This window comes from Aphelocoma coerulescens, chromosome 2 (genome assembly GCF_041296385.1).
Source record: "Aphelocoma coerulescens isolate FSJ_1873_10779 chromosome 2, UR_Acoe_1.0, whole genome shotgun sequence".
In the NCBI taxonomy this organism is placed as follows: Eukaryota; Metazoa; Chordata; class Aves; order Passeriformes; family Corvidae; genus Aphelocoma; species Aphelocoma coerulescens.
This window is the reverse complement of record NC_091015.1, coordinates 36,070,343-36,094,528: the sequence shown is the minus strand read 5'-3', so window position 1 is coordinate 36,094,528 and position 24,186 is coordinate 36,070,343. Positions and strand designations below refer to the sequence as shown.

General features: G+C 35.0%; 1 protein-coding gene across 7 annotated transcripts in view; it reads left to right on the top strand.

Annotated features, from left to right (window-relative positions):
- LOC138106437 (thrombospondin type-1 domain-containing protein 7A-like) overlaps positions 1-24,186 on the top strand; it is a 285,545-nt gene that overhangs the window by 197,703 nt on the left and 63,656 nt on the right. For all 7 annotated transcript variants that reach the window (XM_069007028.1, XM_069007027.1, XM_069007030.1 and 4 more), the window contains 3 exons: positions 11,630-11,821; positions 20,111-20,345; positions 23,342-23,457. In XM_069007028.1, coding sequence (XP_068863129.1) covers positions 11,630-11,821; positions 20,111-20,345; positions 23,342-23,457 — 543 coding nt within the window. The remainder of the gene's footprint in view (positions 1-11,629; positions 11,822-20,110; positions 20,346-23,341; positions 23,458-24,186) is intronic.

The window sequence follows — 24,186 nt, the reverse complement described above, 5'->3', positions numbered from 1 at the left end:
TAGAGAGTGACAACTCTTTACTAACTGCAGCTGGATGAATAATGCAAAGAAAATATTTGCAATCATCTTTTGCTGTATAAAATAATTTTTCTTACTCTTTTAAACCCCCCTTTGAGTTACATGTGTATTTCTGTGGCAAGAGGTACGACAAACATATACAAATGCACACTTGCAAACTTGCTGAAAATTCACAATATAGTAGTGAAATACTAGGTAATTGACCAACTGAAAAATTCACTTAATGTTCTGTCAGGTGCCAGCCATTAATCATTCTCTTCATCTTTGGGTTAAGCTTTTGCATTACAGAGAAGAATAGCATTAAAATATTGTTGGCCAAATTCTAGGAAAGTACTGCAATGCTGAAGTATTTATGAACCCATTTACGATGCAACTTTTTGAACTTTTTTTGCTTAAATGTATAAACTTGTTAACCAAAGATAATGTTTATGCTGAAAATGAGACGCCTGAAGTTTGTGAAAGTTTTTGGTGTTTCTTGAAAAATCAGGCCATTTAAGGTAGCTGCTGAAAATATGCAGATTAGTAACTCAGTGTAGGGAATTATTGAAAAGATTGTGGTGAGCGCTGTCATTCTACTGACATTAGTGAAACTGTCACATTGTTTTCATGCTACTGTTTTCCATGCCTATTATTTCCTTTTTATGCTTCTCTTCCTAACACATATCCCTGAATGTTAATCTAGTTCAGAGCAGAACATCAGAATTATCTTTTCTAATCAAGCTGGTTTGAAGTCACTGACATTCCATTGCCCTTCCCGAACTTGTTCTCCAGGTTATTTTGACCTTATTGGATGGGAAAGGAGGGGGAAATGCATAAAATAACACAATAAAATACCTGTGAAACCTTCTAAAAGACTTCAACTGTCGATCTGCCCATATCTGATGAGGTTAAAAATTTCCTGAGAATACTCAGCAGTGAAAAAATAATACAGTAATTTCCAGTGATTAATGAAAGATGGTATTTTTTAAATAAACAAAAAGACACATTGTAATAAAATAAATACATGTTGCATTTTCAAATCCATGTATTTTAAATCCTCGGCTACCAATATTCAAATAACACCATCACTATTTCTAAAGTCTGTGAAAGAATTTTTCTTCACTTTTAAACACAGTAGATCTTTTGTAACATTTTACATACAAATAGAGAAATCTATTTGTAATCTATTTATAAATTTTTAATCTTTTTCCTGGAAGTCATACTTTTATATCATTTTGTCACTGTATTAATTGTGGCTTGATTGGGAAAAATTTATGAGAATGCTCTGTTGATCTTGGAACAATATCTTTTTAAGCTGACTTGGTTCTTTTCACAAGCGTTTTCGTAAATACAGTGTGAATTTTCAAGTGATCTCACCCTCGAGGTTCTCACTGTCTTCCTTTTTCCTTATAGCTCTGTCAGCACTTTTCTCCTCCTTTCCCCATTCTGCTAAAATGGCCTATTGGTTTGACATATTGATCCCACTTGGTCCCATGACTAATATTGATTTTATTCTCAATGGGACCGTAGCCTGTCATCAAAGTTATTTTTATTTTCATATCAAGATGACATTTGATTGGCTTATTTGACACTAGAAGGCAGCTCTGCTTGGTTATGATCAATACACTTGTATTCTCTGTTCCTTATCATTTTCAGTAAGACTACATTAGCAAATGAACCATGAAAATGCTTCAACTACCTGTCAAGCAGTAGAAAAATTTTACTCCTGTTGTTAGGCAGTGTGTGGGTACTCTGCTGGAGTCTTTATTACAATTATTGAACTTCTATCCCTGTGGTACAAGTCTACTATGGCATCAAGTTAAAAGTATAGGAAATTTTCAGCTACAGGCATATCAGTTTCAGTTTTTGTTTACTTATATGCATGAAGACACTTTGCAAAGTTGATCCAAATTAACTGCAAAAATAATTACTTAAACTATATAAATGTGTCCCTGAATCCTCTTATTCAAAGTTAAAGTGGCCTTAATTCTATTTGTCAATAATTTTCTCTTTCATTCTGAATAAGGATAGCCATACAAAATGTTAATACAGTTTAACTAATCTCCTTCAAAGTCCCAGTTTAATTAATTTAGATTAATTCTTCAGCATCCATGTTTAGATCAGGCTTTTTCAGAGATACTGACTTTAATATTTCAGATACAGCCTATTTCATGCTGTTGAATATTCAGTGTTACCAGAAGTAGTGAAGAATCAAAGAAGTATCACCTGTAAGAAGAGTTCCCCATTAGTCTTTGATGCATAATACAAAATATGCACTCAGTAACTTACTGGGTTGTGTCAGAGATAAAAAGGCTGTGTTACTTTTTAAGCCATAGTTAGTACTACAAGACACCCTCAGTGTGCCTTTGTGTGTGTGTAGTGAAGGAACTCGCCTCATCTATGTTTTTTTTTTTCTTTTTTTCTTTTTTCCTTTTTTTCTTTTTTTCTTTTTTTCTTTTTTTCTTTTTTCTTTTTTTCTTTTTTTCTTTTTTTCTTTTTTTCTTTTTTTCTTTTTTTCTTTTTTTCTTTTTTTCTTTTTTTCTTTTTTTCTTTTTTTCTTTTTTTTTATTAACTGAGACACAGGTAGCCAAGTGATTGCTGTATGCTTGGGGGAACTGACACTGTGGCTGCCATCATCACTGCCATTTAGAAATACAGGGAGAATTGGAAAAATCTTTTTCTATACTTTCTGAGTGAATTCAGGTTTTCAACCTGAATAAATCTAGCAAAGTATAGTGAAAATTTAGAAAGAGGATAAAGGAATAAGAGGTAAAATTTCAAACTGGTTACCACAAAATTTTAAGATGGCCAAAAGAGAACAGTTATTTTTCATTTTTCTCAATCTCATTAAGTAAAAAAGTCGAGCCCAAATAAGAAGTTTTCACTTTCATGGAAAAAAAAAAGCATGGTGTTTTGTTGGTTTTGGTTTTGTGTTTTGTTTTTTTTTGTTTGTTTTTTTTCCCAGCCAAATGCCTCAGTTTTCTGTACATTTCTGTGTTAACATAGTTATGAGATATTATTTTTTCATACTGTTGTTTAATCTGGCCAAATGACACTGCATTTTAAATAAAAAAATATTATTTGGGTAAAGAAATACTGTTTCATACCCTGGTTTTATTTGTGTCTGGCAAATTTAGACTCTATCTACATGACTTTAATCCTGATAGATGACTCTAATATAAATGGAGATACATTTGTTCTGCTATTACCAGACATAAAAATGGGATTACTGGAAGCATTAATATTGTATCTGAAAGTGTTAGTTCATTATGTTTAACCATTATTTTTAATTTACAGCCAAAGAATATGAAAAGATGTTTTCCATCTGAAGCAATTATAGCAAGAAATATCCATCTTTAAAATATGTTCTTACTTTTTGTGTCAGAGTTGTCCCTTTATTGTTATCATTATTTCAACGTATGGAGTGCTATTTCAGTTTTGGTTCTTCCTGTAACTGTTTTGTATATGGTGCAAACATATCTGTTGTATTAAGGGATATTGACCTGGATATTTTAGCAGGGACTCACTTTCCCTGAAATTTGCGTGATTGAAATTTTGGATGAATTTAAGGTCGGGGAAGAAACCTTGTAACCAGAACTGTCTTACCTCTGGAGCAGAATGACTTTCACATCTTTCAGCTTTCCTATAAACCACTTGCAGGGGGTTACCTGCATCTGCATTTTTTCTACACAGTTGGTAATATGCTGTGTTTTGGGAAACGTTAGCAAACACATACTACCCTGTAAGCTGTAACTGAGCTCATTTGCTGGTTTGGTTACAGAGAAGGAGCTGAAGTGTTCAGGTACTATTTTTGAAATTATATTTCTGCATGAATGTGGGAGTTCTTGAAGCCAGTGTCATCCCACTCATCAGAATCATTTTTCCCATAAGGTGAATAAAGTAGAAATTTGCACATAGCCATTAACAAGAAGTTATTGCTTGTAAAATACAATGTTTCATCTCATTAAGGAATAGAAAATTATAAAAACATCATTTTTTTTCTTATGTGTGTTAACATGCTGTTATCTTTGGTTGGAAAAGCACTAGATATGGCGGGTTTCTAAACTCCAGGTATTTTACTTTTGTATACTATTACTTCCTGTCATTACTAGTCATTTTTCATTGCAAATGTTTGCTTTAAAGAAAAAAAACAAAATCACATTTTAAAATTTAGTATTTTATTTTTAAAGGTATATGTATCCTCCACTATTTGCATAGGGAAAGGACAGCAGTCAGTGGCCTTTTCTATATGTCACTGGTTTGTGTGTGCAGGTAGAGTGAAGATGTAAATAAGATGAACGTACCTGTGCTTAGGCTCTCAAGTTTCTCATTTAACAAAAAAAAAATAGACACATGTTTATGAGATTTGCAGTGGGTTTTGTGAGTAAGTGGCTGAAGTATCATGTTTACCATTTTTCTTTCAGTAAGGAATAGACTGTATGATACTACACTGAAACCAAAACCACAGTAAATTTGCACATGTAAATCACCAAATCAAACAGTTTACAATCCTGCAATGTTTTCATATCATTAAACTATTAGACCAACTTTCTGTCATTTTTGCATAATGAACAGATGTGAGTAACCAGTGTATTTGTCTTCATTGAAATCAGTGCCATTTCTACTTAGGCTTCTTAGAAGAAAATTACTTCAAGAATATTAACCATCAACTAATTAAGATGTACTTAATTAAATGCAAATGCTACTTAGCAAAAGCGATTGAGAGAAAGGCATGTGATTAGGGAATTAGTAACTGCTTTTACACTTGGAGCTACCAGCTAGGCACCTAAGCATTAGAAATGAATGTAGAAGCTTCACTTGATCAGAATAATACAAGGGGAAAAGACACCATCTTTTCTCATTGTGTTTTGAAAAACTTAGGAGCCAATGAAGTAGGATATATTGAGGTCATAAATTGTAGTTAATGTTGCTTTATGTTTGATAATTAGAGAGGTTAATAATTGTTCCAAATGTTGAAAATGTACAAGTTGCTGCTATTTTGTGTAAGTTGCTGCTATTTTGAAAGACATTGCCATTTTACTAACGTTAAAGCGTTTTTTTGGAGCAGACATGAATAAATACCATCAACGTGATATGAAGGATAGTGGGATTAATAAAACATTTAAAGTTTCCTATTGTCTATCAAAGTATGTGTTATTTGCTAGTGTTGAACTGATTCAAGAGCAAAAATTGTTCTGTCAGTCAGATACTGCTGCACGTGCTGCTTTTTTGCCTCCAAAGACTCTTAACTTTGTTGAGCTAAACAAGACGGTGAATTTCATGTAAATATTATTGTTTCCCCTTTCTGTGGCTTGTTTCATTAGGTTTTCAGAGATTAACTTCTAAATTCTCCCTACCGAAAAATCTGGGTCAGCTTTTTGAAGTTGTGTATACATTTCAACTAGAGACACGTGCTCTAAGAAAGACAGTGTTCCACAGAGAATTCCTCCTCTATAAAGAAAAACAAACAACAAAACAATTGCCAAAAATCAGTCCTGGGAATGAATTTCCAATCAGTAGTCCTGATAAAGTTGAAGTACAATAAGTAAGTTTGAGGAAGACACATTGCAAGTGTCTGATTATGAAAAAGGACAGAATTTGAATGAAAGTATTATGGGTATGCATTGTTCACGATGTAGCTCTCTACCTCTTCTGATCATTTTAAAAAGAAAAAGTCACACTACTGCTGGAGCACCAAGGTTTGGAAGAAAAACACAATTTGCTGTGACTGTTCATGCTAGGCAGGCATGATTTTTCCTGTTGTGTTGAACTTTGGTAATCAATTAGTGATTTGCAAGAAATGCAGAAGTATTAGAAATTAAATCAATACTTTCAGTTTATCCTAGTGATTGATTATTGTCTGCTCATTTGCAGATATAAGGTGTCCTAGCATGTGAAGATGTATGGGGTTTTGATAAGTTTGATAGCTTTTCTGTAATGTGAATAATTTCTATTTTGCATTAGACTAATCATCCAGTGTGTTGACCAGGTTATTACTAAAGAAAATCTAGTATGGAACTTCACATTTGCATACATTTATACATTTTCTTATTTAGTGATTTTCTTGATTTTTTTTTTTTAATTTTCTTTAGAATAATTACAGTTAAAGTCATTAATAGTTCTTCTATACTCTTACAGTCTAGTCATGACATTCCTGTAACTTTGAGGCAAGTAGATTATAGACTGATGACCTTTTAGTGGAGAAGGATATGTTTTACTAACTGTGACTATGATTAAAGTGAAAAACAGGACTGAGCACATAGCACAGATCTGGTTTTAGTGAGTTTGGAATATAGATAGGCGTACTTTTCTCTTGATGGGCAGAGTCCACACAAAATTTTTAGCTCAGCCAGTCTGACAGATTCTGAGATTGACAAGGCAGTCAGTGTAAGGACAGGTATAGGTCCTCATGTGAAAAGAATGCATATGGGAAACTGTATGGTAATTCAAGATAAAGAACATTCTCAGCCATTTCAGCCTTTAAAACCCATACCAGAGGCAGTTCAGTAAATTCCTGTTGATTATTTTTCTACACAGGAAAGGAGGGAAAGTTAGTGGCAACCAGGACATCTCACGGATTTTGCTATCGTGTGAAGCAAACGCATTTTTCTCCTGCAGCCTCCGTGCTTAGAGGCATTACTGAAGGCAGTTAAGTAATGAAAAGGCCTTCTTCACCCACAAACACTTTAAAAGCTGAGGTCTGGAGTGCTTTTCCAAATATTTCAGTTGCCCAGCAGCTGTAGACATCATGTACAAGATACTGACACAAGAGACTTTTTTTTCCCTTGAAGCTGAAGATATAGTACATTTGAACACAGTGAAATAAGCAATAAATAATCTGAAGTCTGCAGTTTTAGCATTTTGGCTTAGTTGGTGTCATTGCTTGTTTTATGAACTTTAAAATACAACTGTAAAATTTGTTTTACCACTGTGTTATATTCCTATCCTTTACTGATTACACAAGCATATTAAAAATACTATTAGATATTAATGTTCAAAGCACTCTCTTGATTTAATTCTATTTGTTCTTATTTTATTGTCAAAATTTACTTAGTTTATATCAGGTTTTAAGTCAGTCTTTCAGAAACTATAGCTGGTTTCCTCGTACAGAACTGAGACCAGGCTGATTGACATTACATAAGGCTCCAGCAGAAATTTTATTTTATGCTGATTTTTTTAAAGTTGTTCTCTATGCCTCATTGAATCTTGCAGTGATTTTACTGTTCATTTTAAGGCTTAAAAAACCATTTTTCTCTCTGTAAGCACTTGCCTTTCCATTTACTGCAGGTCAGAATTTGACAGCAATTTTTTACTGGGCACCGAAGCATGCACCATGTTAAAAGATGCACAATAAGCAAGAGGTTTTCTTTACCATGTCTCTCTAGTGATTCCAGCTCTAGGAATGCTTCTCATTGGAACTTTGTTAAAGCATTTTACGAGAAACTTTAATATCAGTCACATTTTACAGATGAGTAGACAAGAACACAAAGGACTGACATGACTCAACTACATTAACCAGAGAAGATGGTCTAGCCCAACTTTTAGCATCTAGACTAAATTTTCACAGATACAATACCTGCTTTGTGAATGTAATAAAACAAGAATGGTGATATGAACACAGTCTGATACTTATTAGTCAGTTCCTCCTGAAAGCTACCTCTCTGATCTGTAAAAATTTGTCTATTCAGTAGGAGGTTTGGGGTTTTTTGTTTGGTTGGCTTGGTGTTTTGTGGTTGTTTTTGATTGTTTGTTTTAAAGCAACTTAATAGTTGCGTAGTTCAATAGTGGCTCTCGAGCGTGCATATATACCAGGAAGTCTTCAAGCCAAGAAGTTGTCCAAAAGGAGGTTTTAATTTAGTAACTTGCTTTGCTGATTGTCCAGCTGGATCCAGCATAATTATTTGAGGAAGAGATTCAAAAGGCTATCCCTTCGGTACTCCTCACTGATGTAAATCTGTAAAAAAAAAAATCCCAGGAAAGGTTTAAACGACCTTTGACATTTTAAATTCTTGAAAAAATAAACCTCTTTTCCCTCCTGCCATTTTTACATGACATCATTTCCTTAAGCAATTTGGAGTTTTTAGTCCAAAATGTGTGTCTCTTTCCTGAGAGGAATAGAATTCAACAACATAGGCATTGTTTGTATATATGGACTATTGCTAGATTCCAGGTTTTAATGAACAAATCAGCTGATAAGCGGTGAAGAGTTCTCTTGACAGAAATGTCATATTCTGTTTTCATTTCTCTGCTTTTTACTTTTTGTCATTCTACATATGAGTATAAGTAACCCAGGGCAGAGGCCTTTCAGTCATGTTTTTTTGGAGTTCTGTCTTCAATTTTTGTGAAAAATGAATTTATACCCATAACATGTAAATAAAATCATAGAATCATAGGGTGTTTAGGGTTGCAAGGGACCTTAAAGATCATCTAGTTCCAACCTCTCTGCCATGGGCAGGGACACCTTCCACAAAAACAGATTGCTCAGAGCTCCATCCAACCTGGCCTAGAACACTTCCAGGGATGGGGCATCCACCACTTCTACACAACCTGATACAGTGCCCTTCTCAGTAAAGAATGTCTTTAATCTTCTCTCTTTTGGTTTACAGCCATTCCCCTGTGTCCTACCACTACATGCTTTTTTAAAAAGCCCCTTTTCATCTTCTTTCAGCCTTTTTTAGGTACTAGAAGGCTGCTATAATGTCTCATTGGATTCTCTTCTCCAGCCTGAACAACTCCAATTTTCTCAGCCATTTCTCATGGGAGACATATTCCAACCCTCTGCTCACCTTCATGGCCCTCCTCTGGACTTGCTTCAACACCCAACAGCAAATATTTTCAAATGGGACATTTTCTAAGTAGTCATTACACTGGCATTGTTCCCAGCTTATGGTTGAGTGGTTTCTGGTAGTTGACTACGCTATGCACTTTAAAGAGGAAGGCAAAAAAGGTCAAGTTTTTCATAAAATCATTAGTGAAATGTCAGAAACAATTTAGTCTAAATAAAATATTTCCCCAAAGATAAGAAGTACCCATTATAAGACATTCCTTCCAACTACATTTCTATGCTATTGAATTCATCAGATAAGAATTGGACAGTTGACAAAAACAAAATGCTAATATTTAAGACAAATATCTCTAGAATATTTTCTCTGTAAAAGCAAAGAAAAAAGATAGGCTTTGATTTTGGGAGAGAGTGAAGGCTTGGTTTCATTTGAGATATAAACTCAGACTGAAACTAATTAAAAGAATTTCTCATTGTGGTACCAAATTTAGCTTGAATTTAAAGTTAAAAGCCAGTAGGTGATAAATAAGTTCAGTATAGTGTTGTTTGTTTATACTGTGACGCACTTTATTGTAATAATACCATTTCTTGCAAAGTGTGCAGTTTACCTCATTGAGTCTTATCTAGCAATGGAACAGTTTGAGATTAGGGTTCACCCCTTTTCTAGCTTTTTTCTCTATCTGGAATAGAAGTTTACAGTCCTCTTCTCTGTCTCTTGTCCTTGAACCCAAACACATGTCCATTCTGATGAAGCAGAAAGGAATCCCTCCTGCATTGGTGTCAGGGTGTGATGACCTGCAATATAACAGAAGGAGCAATTGATGCAAAGACTGAGTCCAGTGAGGGAAGCAGAACTTGGTGTGGGAGAGCTATGAAGCCTTTGGCAGGACTCAAGTTTTTATTTTAATATGAGAAAATATAGCTGCTGAGACTGACTTGATCTCAAAGGTCTTTATAATTCAGATGACTATGACTACTTTGGGCTATTTTAAAAACATGAGCTTCAGGATTTTTGCTGGTTTTCAGAACCAAGGAAGATTGATGTTTGTAGTTCTGTTCTGCTTAAATATTCTGTATGAATAAAATAGTTAGCACTGGTTAAAAGGATCCAATATTGAATGGATGGCCCTCATCTTTTACTCTTTCACAAAGAATTTGGTTAATACTTCTGGGACTCATGATATGTCTTTAGTAAAAAAAGAACCTCCTAGTTTCAGGAACTCAGTTTAACAGAGATTCTTATTTTAAAGATTCTAAGACTGTAAACCTTGAATGACAAAAAATGTAGTTTAGGTAGTTTCTGTTTTGATTAGTATTTGAATCATTTTATTATTATTATTTTATTGAGCAATAAAGCCTAATTTGAGACTCAGCAAAGCAGTGTTTTTAGATCTTCGGCTTAATTTATAGCGTGTTCTGTTCTCGCTGAATTAGCTTTCAGATTCCATGTGGTAGTTACTAAGAGTAACTGATGACTCAATTACAGGGTATTTAATCAATCTATCTAACAAATATTTTGTCATATTGAAGACTTAAGTTTATTTGCAAACATTGTTAAGACATTATTTTGTTGATATTGGCTTTTAAAACAAAGGGGTTGACATGATGGATTTTAGAAAGTGCGTAAGGTAGACAACTCCTTTTGGTCCTGTCAAGATCATGTAAGATTCGAGAGTGTTTCAGTAGATGAATCATAGCAAAAGTTTTCATGCCCTAGTACAACAAAGATCATACAGCACAAAAGGCATTGAGATGCTTTGAAATGTTATCCTTTTTAGAAAATTAAAAAAAAAAAAGAAATGTTGTGTTTACAACTGAACTGCCTCTTTCATGCCTTAATTGTATGTGGTTACCAGGGCCTCAAAAGTCCAATGTACTCTTAGATGCAACATTTTCACAGTTCCTCATAACAGCCATTATGTTATAACAAGGCTAGGATTCTAAGAAGTGGACCCAAATCTCTTGCTCCTTCATTTTTTCCATCATTTGCTCCAACATGAAGATTTATCATGAGACTTAGAGATATCAGAATATGGGGTCATTTGTTCATTCCTCCCTTAGTAAATATTAACTTATTTGATCAAGAAATCATGTCACCTCACAAAATTCTCCATGTTGTGATTAAGGTACTGTTCAGACACATCTCAGACACAGTGCTCCCACAATTATCTGATCGAAAACAAAAGAAACCCTGCTATTTAAACACTAGTTAATATTTCATTAAGGAATGCATACCAGCCTGGATCTTTTTATTATAATGAAATGTGTACCTACAGAATATAAATGCATAGATCTTGTTAAACTTCCATGACACAAAGACTGATGTGTTGCTGGTTTGCTAACAAATAAAGATCTTTCTAACCAAACAAAACTCTGACTGTAATTTACTGCAGCTTTTCATATTTTGATGGATAGCTACAATTCAAAGGATGAATTGTGGGTTATAAAGCTGGTTAAGTTAGGATGTTTTTCCCTTTCTCCCTCAAATGTGGATGAAAACTGCATCATTACTATACATGTATCTCCATGTACACAGTTTTCCATAGGTGTGTTATATACTCTGTTACTCACATTTAGATTTTGTGTGGGATCAAGTATATATTACAAAACGAAAGCCTAAAGACCACCCAGGCTGGCATTCACTTCATGAGAATATTGAATCAAACTAGGTTTAAGTATGCTCTTCTAGAATCGAGGCAAAGGAGAAAAGTGATTTTAATAAAAAATCTATTTACCTTGTTTATACAGAAGAACAGAATCTAATTCATTTGTGTGCCCATCTGGACTAGATTGTTCATTTTAAGTTAATTTAGCAAATGGTAGACTGCGACTGCCTTTTTTTTTCCCCAGGAGAAGAGGTTGACAGACAGCTGTGTAGAGATGCCATCTACCCAATCCCGGTGGTGTGCGAAGCGCCGTGCCCAAAGGACTGTGTGCTCAGCATGTGGTCTGCCTGGTCCTCCTGCTCACACACCTGCTCCGGCAAAACCACAGAAGGGAAGCAGCTGCGCGCCCGCTCCATCCTGGCGTATGCAGGTGAAGGTAAGGGCTCACACTCTCGCAGGCTCCTGTCTGATTGTGAATGCTCAGCTGTCTTTGTAATGTCAAAGTAATTTCTTGATTGAAAGGAACAAATTATTAGGAGGAGTTGGGGGGTTTTAAATATAGCAAAATTGTTTAAATGGTTATCCTATTTACTCCTGGTACCTAAAGCTGTTTTAAAGAGGTTTTATTTTGCTCATTTCAGTTAATGTGACTATGTTTTTGTTAATATGCTTAATGTTACTGTTTCTATTTCAGATATATGGTTTTCCTGTTTTCCATTAAAATTAGATAAAGCAAACAGTTTATCTAATACAGACTAGGAACTCTAATTTAGGTCCAATTTGGAAGGATCTAAGTATCCTGAATGCTGAAAAGATGAGAATTTTAATGGCTCAAATGCTAGCAAATGGGTTTTGTAGTTTCTTATCTCAAATCGGTAATTTATGTTACCCCACTAACATTTTTATTCGTAGCAAGGCTTTGGTTTTTGCTCTGCAAGTCCTCACTCGTGAATGGTTTCCATTTATTCAAATGGTCCTTGTGCAGAGTCAGCAGCAAATGCAAAGAGAAGACATAGCTGGAATATAAAGGAGAAGAAGAAATAGGTTTTAGATATAGGTTCATGGCTATTCTTTGATGATTTTTCCTGGTTCCTATAGCTCTTGGTTTTAAGTATTTGGAGAGGAAGAAATATATTCTGTATATAACATGATTCAAAAATGGCCATGTCAGGTATGCCAGGATCCAGCTGATAAAATGCCTTGTGCAACACCAGGAGCCAGGATACATAGGCACCAAAAGTTCTTGGCAGGTTACTGAGAGAAAAGTTAAATGCCTTCAATATAAAAGGATTGCATGTATGTGTTAGTTCTTCTTTTAAACTGTTAAGAATTTTATTACTTTACATTAAGATGAAATTTAGCTGAAAAGTGAAAGCTGCAAGGTATAGAAGCAGTGAACTTTTCTGTTTGCAGACATGGCTAACATTGCTGAAAGTGTACTTTGTATTTGACAGAATTTGGATGACTGTAAAAAAAATTGGTATAGCATATCACTTTCAACCTTTTCTCTGAAGGGAGCCTTTGCTAGAAATGTAAGTGGCAATAAGAACTATATTTTGGTAGCTGATTCAAATCATAGTTATTGAGATGGATCTATGTAACAAAGTAGAAACACTTAAAATTATTGACAAAATTGGGTTTCTGTTGCCCCTTTCTTTACAATGTACCAAACAGACTCATTTTGGGGGACACACAGAGCCAGATAATTCAAATAAACATATATTCAGGTGCTTCTTGCTTGTCCATGTAGGTCAAGACAATAGATTTTTGGTATACTTTTGTAATTTTACTGGACACAGAAATTTAAACTCCTGAGATGCATGCCACAGAAGTGAAAACCTTAATTACTGAAAAAATTATTCCACTTTCTTATGCTTAATCTTAAAAGGTACTCCTTATTCTGACTTTGATAATTAATACAACCTAGGTTAATTTACAAAGTTGCAGATGCAGCAAAGCTGTTCAGCATAGCCTGGATTTTAGGTATGTGAATTTTATTCCTGTTCGTTGTGCAATGATCAGAATCAGCACAGAGTGATCACAGACAGATCTCAAACCACAGAGGTTCTAGTGAAGAAATCCCTAAAGTAAGGCTGAGAAAGCTAACTCATTACTTGGGTGTTGTAGTGCTTCAGCTTTGCTCGAACCCTGGCTTCTTTCCCGCTATTTCAGATGAAGTTATTCTGTGCTTTTTTTTAAGGATACAAGCTGGTAGGTCTACCCAGCTTACAGGAGTGTACTCACATCTTGGTCAGATTTCTTCAACATTGTGCCCCTTTGCACTCTGTACAAACTCCAGAGAATTAAAATATATAAATAAATGAAAGAACCTTCCAAGGCTTAGGGTATTTTTACAACCCTAGCTGGAAGGTACTTTTCACCTTTTCTTGTATTATATTCAAAATGTATCAGTTTGACTTTTATTTTTTATCCTTCAGTGGAATTAGAATTACTGTCATTTTTGTCCTCTTACTCCTGTTATGCCTTTTAGTCATTTGTTACATGACAAATAACTGAATGACTTTTCAGCTCCAGAATTCCATGACCGAGATCAGCTGTGCTCCCAAAACATAAAATACTGAGTGCTGGGAGGTCATTTCATGTTCTAGGAGCACAGAATATATTCATGTATCTGAACATCTGTATTCCATTGATATAAAAGAAAGCTTCACATGAACATCTTTTGGAAAACATACAGTTCTCAGTTCTATTCAGAACTTAGGAAAAATGCACAGAACTGTAGATGGAAGCTCTGTAAGCATCATGTATAACTAAAAATTCCAAGCTGCATAAATGTATAACAAATAATTCCATTTACACGTTAAAACTGAGTTCTGACAACAGCTATCAGTTCTGTTCAGGTGAACAGTCACACAGTGTTTTCTTTTGGATTTCTGAACCTTTTCTTGAACTGTTGGTATGAGAGACAGACCAGGCTAGGTACGCTATTCCATAGGAATTTCTGTATAATGTTGCCATGAGTTTTTACTCAAAACACAATAGGGCAAATATATTGTACATAAATATATTCTATTCCCATTATATATCAGGATTGGCTATTAATTAAAGAAAAAATATGCAAGACTGTTGCAAATAATTTGTATTGTAAGATGACATAAGGAGTCCAGGTGTGGGACCTTGATCACACACATCCTGCTGCTGGTCATTCAGTCCACAAGCCTAGGAAGATCAAAGCATTTCAGGCATTACATACACAGTGAATACTGCAATCCCTCAAAGTATCTGAAGCATTTAATTGTTGTTCATTTGGGTACTTAAACATGAACACCCCATTGAAATTTTTGAGAATCTATAGATACATGTGAAATAGGTTTTTTATCTGGCTCTCAGATGTTTTTTTATCAAGTATTGTCTGTGATTGTTCAGTTTCTCTCCACTTGGCAATGAAAAATATTATATTCTGCCATTTTTATTGGCAGATAACTGTCTGTAATAGAGCTATGTCATTTCACACCTAAGAAATTATTTTTCCTTTTATTTCCGAGCTATCTCTGCTGCTGAATTGTTTTGAAGAAACCATCAAGTTAACATAACTGGCCACCAGGAAACAACCACAGCCTAATAACTTTTTTTTTTTATGACTTAGAATAGGAGTAATTCAGCAGTATTATAAAAGTTCCTCAGTGTCGAGAATAGGTTCACAGGAAAAATATAAGCCCTATGTAAATTACAACAGTGACAAAGTTTGCTAATGAGCTCTAGGACACCGACTGCCTCTCCAGCACCACACTGTTTTCTGCTTGAGCCAGGAGCTGACCTCAGTTGTACACCCTCTCATCATCATTTCCTCATACTGAACAAGACCCTTTTCTTGTGGTCAAACTACAGAGCCTCAAGCACGGTGTGGTCATGCACATCTGGGATGGGTTTATTTACTTGCATTCAGTGGAGAGAAAGGAGTCTCTTCACAAGATAAATACTTACTGTGCTTTGTGAGATGACTCCATGTGGAAATGAGTGTCACAATAACCATTTTTGATATTTTTTCTGAGATCATTGTCCTCAGCTTGAAGGTGTAAAAGGCAAAGTGATTTATAAATTTGCCTGTCTGTGAGACTGCTTATTGTGTTAGCTCATTTGTGTCACTGTCAAATATATCTTGATGGTACCATAAGAAACTCAGAAAAGTCCCTGTATCAAAATACAAAATGACAGCAAAGGACATAGTGATGTTACCTGATATATCATTATATCATATAGTTGTTCTGCATAAATCTAGTAAGGTATCATATACAGCTCAGCCTCACTCTTGAATGTAGGGTTTGTCTATTTTTGTTTTATATTCCGTTTAATATTTCTGCTCTTTTTTAATTCCCTTTTACAATAAATCTTATATAATTAGTAGTGTGCACTGAGACAGCTTCACATTGCTACTATATCTGAGACTAAGAAGTACTAAATGAATCCTAGTTTTTCAGTAAGTAATATATATGTAGACTAATTCTGAATTGGTCATACACTGCCATAGAGTGACACTGGAAAATCGGTGCAACACAGCACAACACTAATGTTGTGGATACATCCTAAGTTTTATTAGTAATATTGATTTTGGAAAATTAAAGATTTAACACCCCACTCCCCCCAAAAAAATCGAAAACGAAACTAAAACCAAAAAACCAAAAGTCAAATGGAAAGAGGAAACTAAGATGACTTAAAAGCTTAATTTAATAAAATGAGAGTGAAGGGAAATTTTTTTTACATATTCTCTTAGGGCAGGGATGCATATGCATGTCAATGTTTTAATATGGGTCTTATTACTTGCTCATAGATTAGCAAAGTGTAGTGCCAGAAGGACTATTTGGTATGACCTCATATATCACAGACCACTAAACATCACAGTTAGATAGTATAGAATATCAGTTGTCTGTCAGATATTCTGTTTGGCAGGGACCAGCATCTCTTCTCATCTATCTGCAAGACTAATTTATTGAATATATAAGAAATAGCTGGATCAAAGGAGTTTCTTCTCAACACTTAGCAAATTATTGTTGATATGCTTTAAAATTTTATTCCTGATAAAATTCCAGTGCAGTTTGAATTTGTAGTTTCAAACAAGAAGTCATGCTTAGGGTTTTTTAATGTATTTACTCTTCCTACACTTCTTGAGGTTGTTTTTAATTTTCGTATTTTCCTGGCTTGAAATAACAGTGCTTGGTAATTAAATCTGAAAGCATAAAATTGAGTAATTGTTTTACCAGCAAATTGCTAATTCACAAAAGAATAAGTTTTGGAGAACATGAGGTTTTTCATGAAACAGGAATAAAAAAACCCACTTAGTTTTGGGACCATGCAAACTGAATTTTCAGGCAAGATTTACTAAGTGACCTGACACCTGTGTGAGAAAGGTGAGCCAGGGCAAGGTATGTTACTGTGTTCTTTTGCTCAGGAGCTCATCAGTTCAGATTGCTGACTGTAGTGAGGGGTCAGGGGCTCAAATCCTATCCTGTAAAAGACTTGAGGACAGGTCTCTCATTTCCCATGGGTCCACTCTGCATCCTGACCTGTTGTATGTGTAGGACAGGTCTGCTTGGTTTGTATAATGGATATACACCAGGTGAGGAAGCATCAGTGTTTGCAGAACAGGAATAGTCTTGGTTCTGACTGTGTCTGTTTTCAGGAAGTGCAGCTGCCTTGAGAAGTGCCTACCTCATTCCTACAGCAAAGAAATGAGTAACACCTCACTCACTAGAATACAAGAGACACTTCAGTCACATCTGTTTTCTCAAACTCTAAGACTATTCCAGCTGTTTTGAAATGCATTTGTAAAACTATATGCATTTGCAAAAATGAGTTATATCAAGATGATTAATTAAAATTATCCTAAATGCTTAAAAAAATATTCATTTGAAATTTAAAAGTTATCAAGTCAATGTCACAAAAAATGATTAATAAAATCCAATCACTGAATATCCTCGAGCAAGGTGTCTTACCCGTTAGCAGTTCCAAACCAGGCAGAAAAGAAGTCTAAGTGTATGACAACTTTGTTAAAGCTTTCAAGGAAACAATATCATAGCTATTTTATGAGCAGTATGCAAGTCCCTCTGCAAACCTAGTCTTTCATTTCCAAGACCACTTTGCTTAAGAATCCAAACCCAAAACGAAATGCTTCAACTGTTTTTTGTATCCTTGAAATTATTATTTTTAGTACTGCCAAGTAGTTATTTACTGTCATCTGATCATCTGTTATTAAAGGATATGTTTATTATTGTATGTCCCTTTTTGACATATTCTGATGAATTCAAATGTCTGTTTCATTTTTTTCCTGTGATACTCATTTACTTTTATATTCCTGTCAAACCTGTTCTCAACTGGGGAAATGCTCATAAAGTTGTTACCCCTACACAGATGTTGTAAAGGGCATCTCTAATTGCCAGTTTTCCAACCCCTTCTGCATTTTGTGTACCTAGTTAAATTTGAGGAAGCACGAGAGAATGCTGTTTTCCTGTAGAGAATGGCACACTGATTTTTATTTTAGTAGTATTATTTCCACATTTTGTTCAGTCTTTGCATGTTTTTTTAACTCCTGGTTTAATCTGAACAGAGCTGTATTCCCACTGAGCTGCAGACATTCATGCCCCAATGTTTTTCATTTACAAGTAATGTCAATCTCATTTTATTCCCTGGATATACATTCTTGCATAGCTGTCGAAACCGAACCTCTGTTGTCAGTTTATTCTCAAATGTCTTAGGAACTGGTGACTGTGGCATTCAATTCTGGGAAAATATTTTTTCCCCCATGCACCCCCTTTAATTTTTAAATTTCATTAAATATTTCCCTTGTGTTTTTTCTTGAGCTAACATCAGATGGAAATACTTAATTTATTAACCTTCCCTACATCTTTTAAATTTTCCTTATTTAACCCTACTAATGGAGGACCATCTAGACTCCTCACATGGTTCAATTTTCCCTTCCATGACAAATAATCTTTGACTTTACTATTTTTTTTCTCTTCAAAATACACTCACTTTCCTAATTTACTTGCTTATATTCCTGTCTGCTTGGTTTAGCTGATTTTTTTTCTTGAGGGATGATGATTAGATAACATTATGAAATTTATCACATAACCAAAATTCTATTTTATCATTTATATTTTTAATTTATTTTTTAGGAAAATATGTCTGGCATTTTTTTATGCTCTGCACACTGACATATATTTTAACCAATTCTAATAGACTTGCATCCATTCTGAACCAAAAAAAAATTCAAGTTATTATTTAATTCGCATTTTTGTAGGTTTTTCTAATCCTCTTTTGCAAAATTTAAGATTAGCTAGTCTGTGGCATGACATCTCAACTAATACAATGTTTACTGTTGCTTGGTTACATCAGTATTTTTAGAAAAAAGCCAGAAATTAAAAATATTCCTAGAGAAATAAATTGAGAATTATGATTTTATCTTGCATTTTCATTAGAATGGACCTTTTCTCATGTGTGCTGCAGATCTAGACCGTGAAGAACAACTTGGGGTATAAAGTATTTTATACTGGTGACTTGACTTTCTTGTTTTGGAGTATTTGAAGTGTCCATTGTTTCTTTGATTACATTTACTTTTTTGTTTAATATCAACAATGAGTGCTTGAAACTCCTTCCCTCCTGTATATCTGTAGAGCAGACAGTCAACTTGAGGTTCAGTGCCGGGATCTAAAGACAATATACTCTACAGCATGCATTTGGTGTGAGCATACATTTTTCTTTTTAGAGAAAAGTCATATGGATCATCAGCATTAACTAACAAAAAGCTCCTCTTTCAGTCGTCTTTCTTACTTTTCTTGTGTTTAGGAGAGGCTAAAATGTTGTTTAGATTTTTCGCTGCCTTTTCATCAGTTGGAGATAGGAGCCTCATTGTTCCTTGTAGGCCAGAATCTTAAACCTAGATTCTGAGTATCTAATAACACCAGATATTTAGCGGGCATGATGTCTGCTCTCAGGGCTGGACATCTAATAGCCTGCGATCAACTGTGGTAGGAAAGACCTCTTCATTTCTCCTGGAGGATTGGGAGGCCAAAGTAGTTTTGAAGTGCTTGAATATAATAAACTGAACAGACTATCTGAAACCAAACACAACAAAGGCAACATTATCTGAGATTTCTTCACAATCATTGACACTTGATTGCATTTTAATCTTAACCTGCTTTGTTATCTTAATCTGGACCTGAAATTGCCAGCTGTGCCATCCTCTTTGGTTTACATAACATGGATAAATATCCACTGGGACCTAGGACAAGAGCTCCAAAAATCTTTTCAATTGATCTGTGCATTAGACATAAACAGTGGTCTTTAGCCATGCATAACTAGAATAATTAACACTTTTTTCTGCCTAGAGCCTTCATACGTCCTTACGTGATCTCTTGCAGTTCCTTTTAGAGAACCCCAAAATAGTAAGGCTGTAGATTACTCCAAGCACGTTAGTGTGTTATAGAAGTTATGATTATTTTGTCATCCTTTTGGTACAGACTTACACACTGTCCATGAACAGTCTGTTCTGTGTGGCTTGTTGACTGAAATTTGTCAATATTGGGCATATGAAGAGGAGGAAAAAGGAACAGCATTTCTTTCATGTAATCAAACTGATAATACATGTAATCAAACTGCTAAAATATAACTAAGAAAATTTCAAAGGGGGTTTGTGGTATGGGTTTTTTAAATAAAAAAAAAAATTGTCTCCTTCCACTGAATGATCTTTTGCCCTCTTTTATTGTTCCAGGAGGAATACAGTGCCCAAATAGTAGTGCCCTCCAGGAAACACGCAGCTGTAACGAGCACTCTTGCACTGTGTACCATTGGCAGACCGGTCCATGGGGACAGTGCATAGAGGACACGTCTGTCTCCGCTTTCAACTCCTCTGCCAGCTGGAATGGGGAGGCCACCTGTTCTGTGGGGATGCAGACAAGAAAGGTCATCTGTGTGAGAGTCAACGTGGGACAAGTAGGCCCAAAAAAGTAAAGATCTTTAAAAATGTCTTCATGCTGTAATTAATGTTTGGATTTTACTGCTTTATATTTTTATCACTGATGACTGCTTTCAAAGGCAAAAAGACCCTCTTTTTTGTGTTCTCATGAGGGAACGTTTAATCTTCTAAAAATATAAAACTGGCACAACAGGAAGACTAGATAATACCTTTCTCACTGTGGATTTTTATGGGTGGTATTTACAGTGGTGATTCTGCTGACAGCTGAATAAATCCAGTTGGGTCCTTGCCACCATCAGGTTGAGTCACGATAAAATTCTTGGAGTATGTGTGTGACATGCAGACCATCACCAAGATCCTTGTTGCCTCCAAACAAGCAGTGCACTGTATGGATTAGTGCAGTTCCACTCAAAAGTAGTGCTGTGAATCTCAATACAGTAGAGCATTTCTTCGTCTCAGAACCAGACCAAGGAGGTGTAGCATAATGGAACCTGACATGTCATTAATTTGAAACATTAGTTTGAACATTAGCTTGACAAACTTTGTGAATTTTTTTTCCCATTTATGTGTTTTTTTAAGTTATGCCTTTGGCCCAATGATTTGGTTTTACAGTTTAATGTGTGACCAGGGTTAAATACGGATTAGCTGCTAGTAAAATGCATTTGATAATATCTTTGTAGGGATTGGCACTCTGTAAATACATACCACTCAGAACAGATTCAAAACTGGAAGAACTGATAGCAGAGGTGGTTTAGAAAGTTCATGAGGCAGCTATTTTCACACTAAATATTTGCTTGCTGCCTGCCATTTGTTGCTTTATTCTGCAGTAGATTTAAGCCTAATTTACTTTAAATGGAAATGTGGGGAGTAATGTCTGCACATTCAGTAATCTAAATTGTTGTGTATCTGCATTAAGTGGCTGTTCTATTTAGTCACGATACCATTATATCTCTTGTTTGGTACATTTACATTAAAAAGCCCACAAACCTTTAATGATTTATCATCCTTTTTAAATCTACTCTAAATGCCTGTACCTTTGATTTGACCTTAAATTCTGGGAGGAGGACTGTTTTATTCTTTCATAAATGAATCATATGAAATGAAAAAAAGTCTTCGTTGATCCTTGAAATCATCACATCAAAATCACTGAATCGTTTTTAAAGACCTAGACATTTAACATGAAAATGTAAATAGGAACCTTGTTTTAAACTCCCCTTAATAAAAAGGATTACTTTGGTATGATACAATCAATATTATTGGCCTTATCTGCCTCACAAGTTACAGACTCCAGCATGTATCTTTTCTGTTTAATTTGACCTTGAGTAAGGACTGCAAAAAAATCAATACTTTGCTTTAAGCCACATATAGTAAATACAAACAATATAAAGCATAGAAATGGTGTTCTAATTGAACTAATTGCCTTGCCTAAGTATCTGAAGAGGAATTGTAGTGTTTAGTGCTCCTGAAAGATGAAGTTCTCAGTGAAATGGTGAATGTGTATATTTCAGACTGTTTTGTATGCTTATAATTTCTCCTGTTTTTTAAGAGAAAAGCCAATGCAAGAAAAGCCATTAGTAAGCCAATGTTCAATGCTTTCCAGAAACACTTTTTATTTTAACCTTCAAGAAAATTTCTGACAACTTCGTCAATATATGTGATTGGTAACAGAGGTTTTTTTTAAAGTGTATCTGATCATGTCTAAATACACCCTTGCATATAGAATCTGATTTTATGAATCACATGGAACCAAGGCACAAGTTGACTTAAAAATGTAAACAGATCTTACAGAGAAGTGATCGAGATTTATGTTGCTATAGCTATATTATTTCTTTTTGTTCACATTGGTGGAAGGAGAGAAAAGGGTGGAGATACCATTCTAAGAGGGCACCGAGGAATGGGTGCTGGTTCATGATAATTGTTCATATACTGAGGAGTGAATGTGAATTGGCAGGAAAATGCAAAGCCAACTGGTAGAAAGCCTGCACGAGCAAGTATTATTATTGAAGAGTATGTTCCTGTAAAGCTGCAAATCAGCTTTCCTTCTCCTCACATTGTACAGGCATAGTTCTCTGCTGACCATGAAGAGTAGATTTTCTTGATAGTTTACCATTAGACTTGCCTCTCTCACCTCTCTGGTCCCAGTTGCCCAGCACTGAAAAGAGGAAAAGCTAGTCATAATAATGTTTTTTTGTAATTATCCAAAAGCTCCCAAATATGGATGTGATGTTTTTCTTACATCTTTACATATTCTTCAGACAGTCCACAGTCTGTATGTGTTTAGAGCAATAGCAATTTTGAAATGATTTTAAATATTTTCAGTACTTCTGTGAGAGTTATTGTTCCATTTTGAAATAAGTATTGCAGCATAGAGAGTTGTTTTTCCTTGATGGAAAAGGACAGAATCCCCACAGAATGGGGAAAATGACCTGCGTAATGAGTCCCATATGTGGCAGTCCAATAATCCTTTTTATATGCTGATCAAGACTCTTCCTAAAACAAGTAAGGTTTTCTCCCTTTTCTGACAGTCTTTCTCAATCTCATTGATCTGGCAGTTTTAAATCCTTTTCTGGTTTCTCTCATAATCACAGCCAGCTTATACCTATTTGTTCCTGGGTTAGCAGTGTTATTTATTTTGAATATGTCTCCTTCCAGAGTTTGTATTTAGATAAAGTGATGAGACCTGAAAATGTATTTTACTAAGCTAAATCAGATGGCTTTTCTTCATAATTATGTGAAAGCTTGAAAATAACCCTTAAAATACAGTCTAGCATGGTGAGTGAGGGATGATGGTTATTTAAATCCTGAGGTGCAGAATACACCAGGTTTGGCTTGCTTTCACCACATGTATTTAATTGCTACTAGTTTTTATATTAGTGCTCCATCCTGGTGAATTCTGGGCAGCAAGCACTGTCCTCATGTGTCTGCAAGCATTCAGTACCTCACATGTTTCACTACTTCATTGCAAAGTGATTGTTTATTTGATAATGCTTCTTTGTAATTTTTGGGTTGTTTTTTTTTTTTTTTTAGATGCCCTGAAAGCCTTCGACCTGAAACTGTGAGACCTTGTCTGCTTCCTTGCAGGAAGGACTGTATTGTGACTCCATTCAGTGACTGGACAGTGTGTCCTTCATCTTGTCAAGAAGGTAATTTTATCCATTTTGTCCTAATAGATTTTAGGAGTAAAAAAATGGGCAGTCAGACTAGCAGTCACTTTTGGCAGAATGCTTATACACATCTCTTTCTGACAGAGGACATGTAATACCTGGTACAGCTGCTGCAGGGAGGACATAGAGTTTTTGCTGAAAAGGACAGTTATTTCAATACATTTTCTATATGCATCTGTTTGGATTTTTTTTCCACAATTTTCCTAATATTACAAACTTCCATTTGAATCTTACACTGATAAAGAGATAACTAGTTACAGGGTAGACACATATCTCTTAACATCATCAGCTTATCATCTTAACATCAATACTTGTACAATGTTAGCATTTTAATTGTCAGATTTTGGTTTTGGAAATACCTGGGTTCATGCTGTTTTCTCATCAGAAAAACCTGAGTCTTTATATACAAGGAGATAAGTATGTATATAAGCACACGTGCAGTTGTATATAATTTTCGCTGGCTGCTTCTACTCCAAGAAAAATTGAAGGAGAGTTAATAAAAACCAACAGACTTTACATTGATGTGAATGGTCCAATTTAAACATATAATCCAACACCATTTTAATACATTTGACAAAATTCTTTAAAACAGTGTGGGTCTCCCCTGAATTTTTATTACTCTGGAATCTCACATGAAGTTAGCGTGATGACAGGCTTAATATTAGCCACATTTTTATGCTTTATTTCTCTTTTTAAGCTTAACAGGAG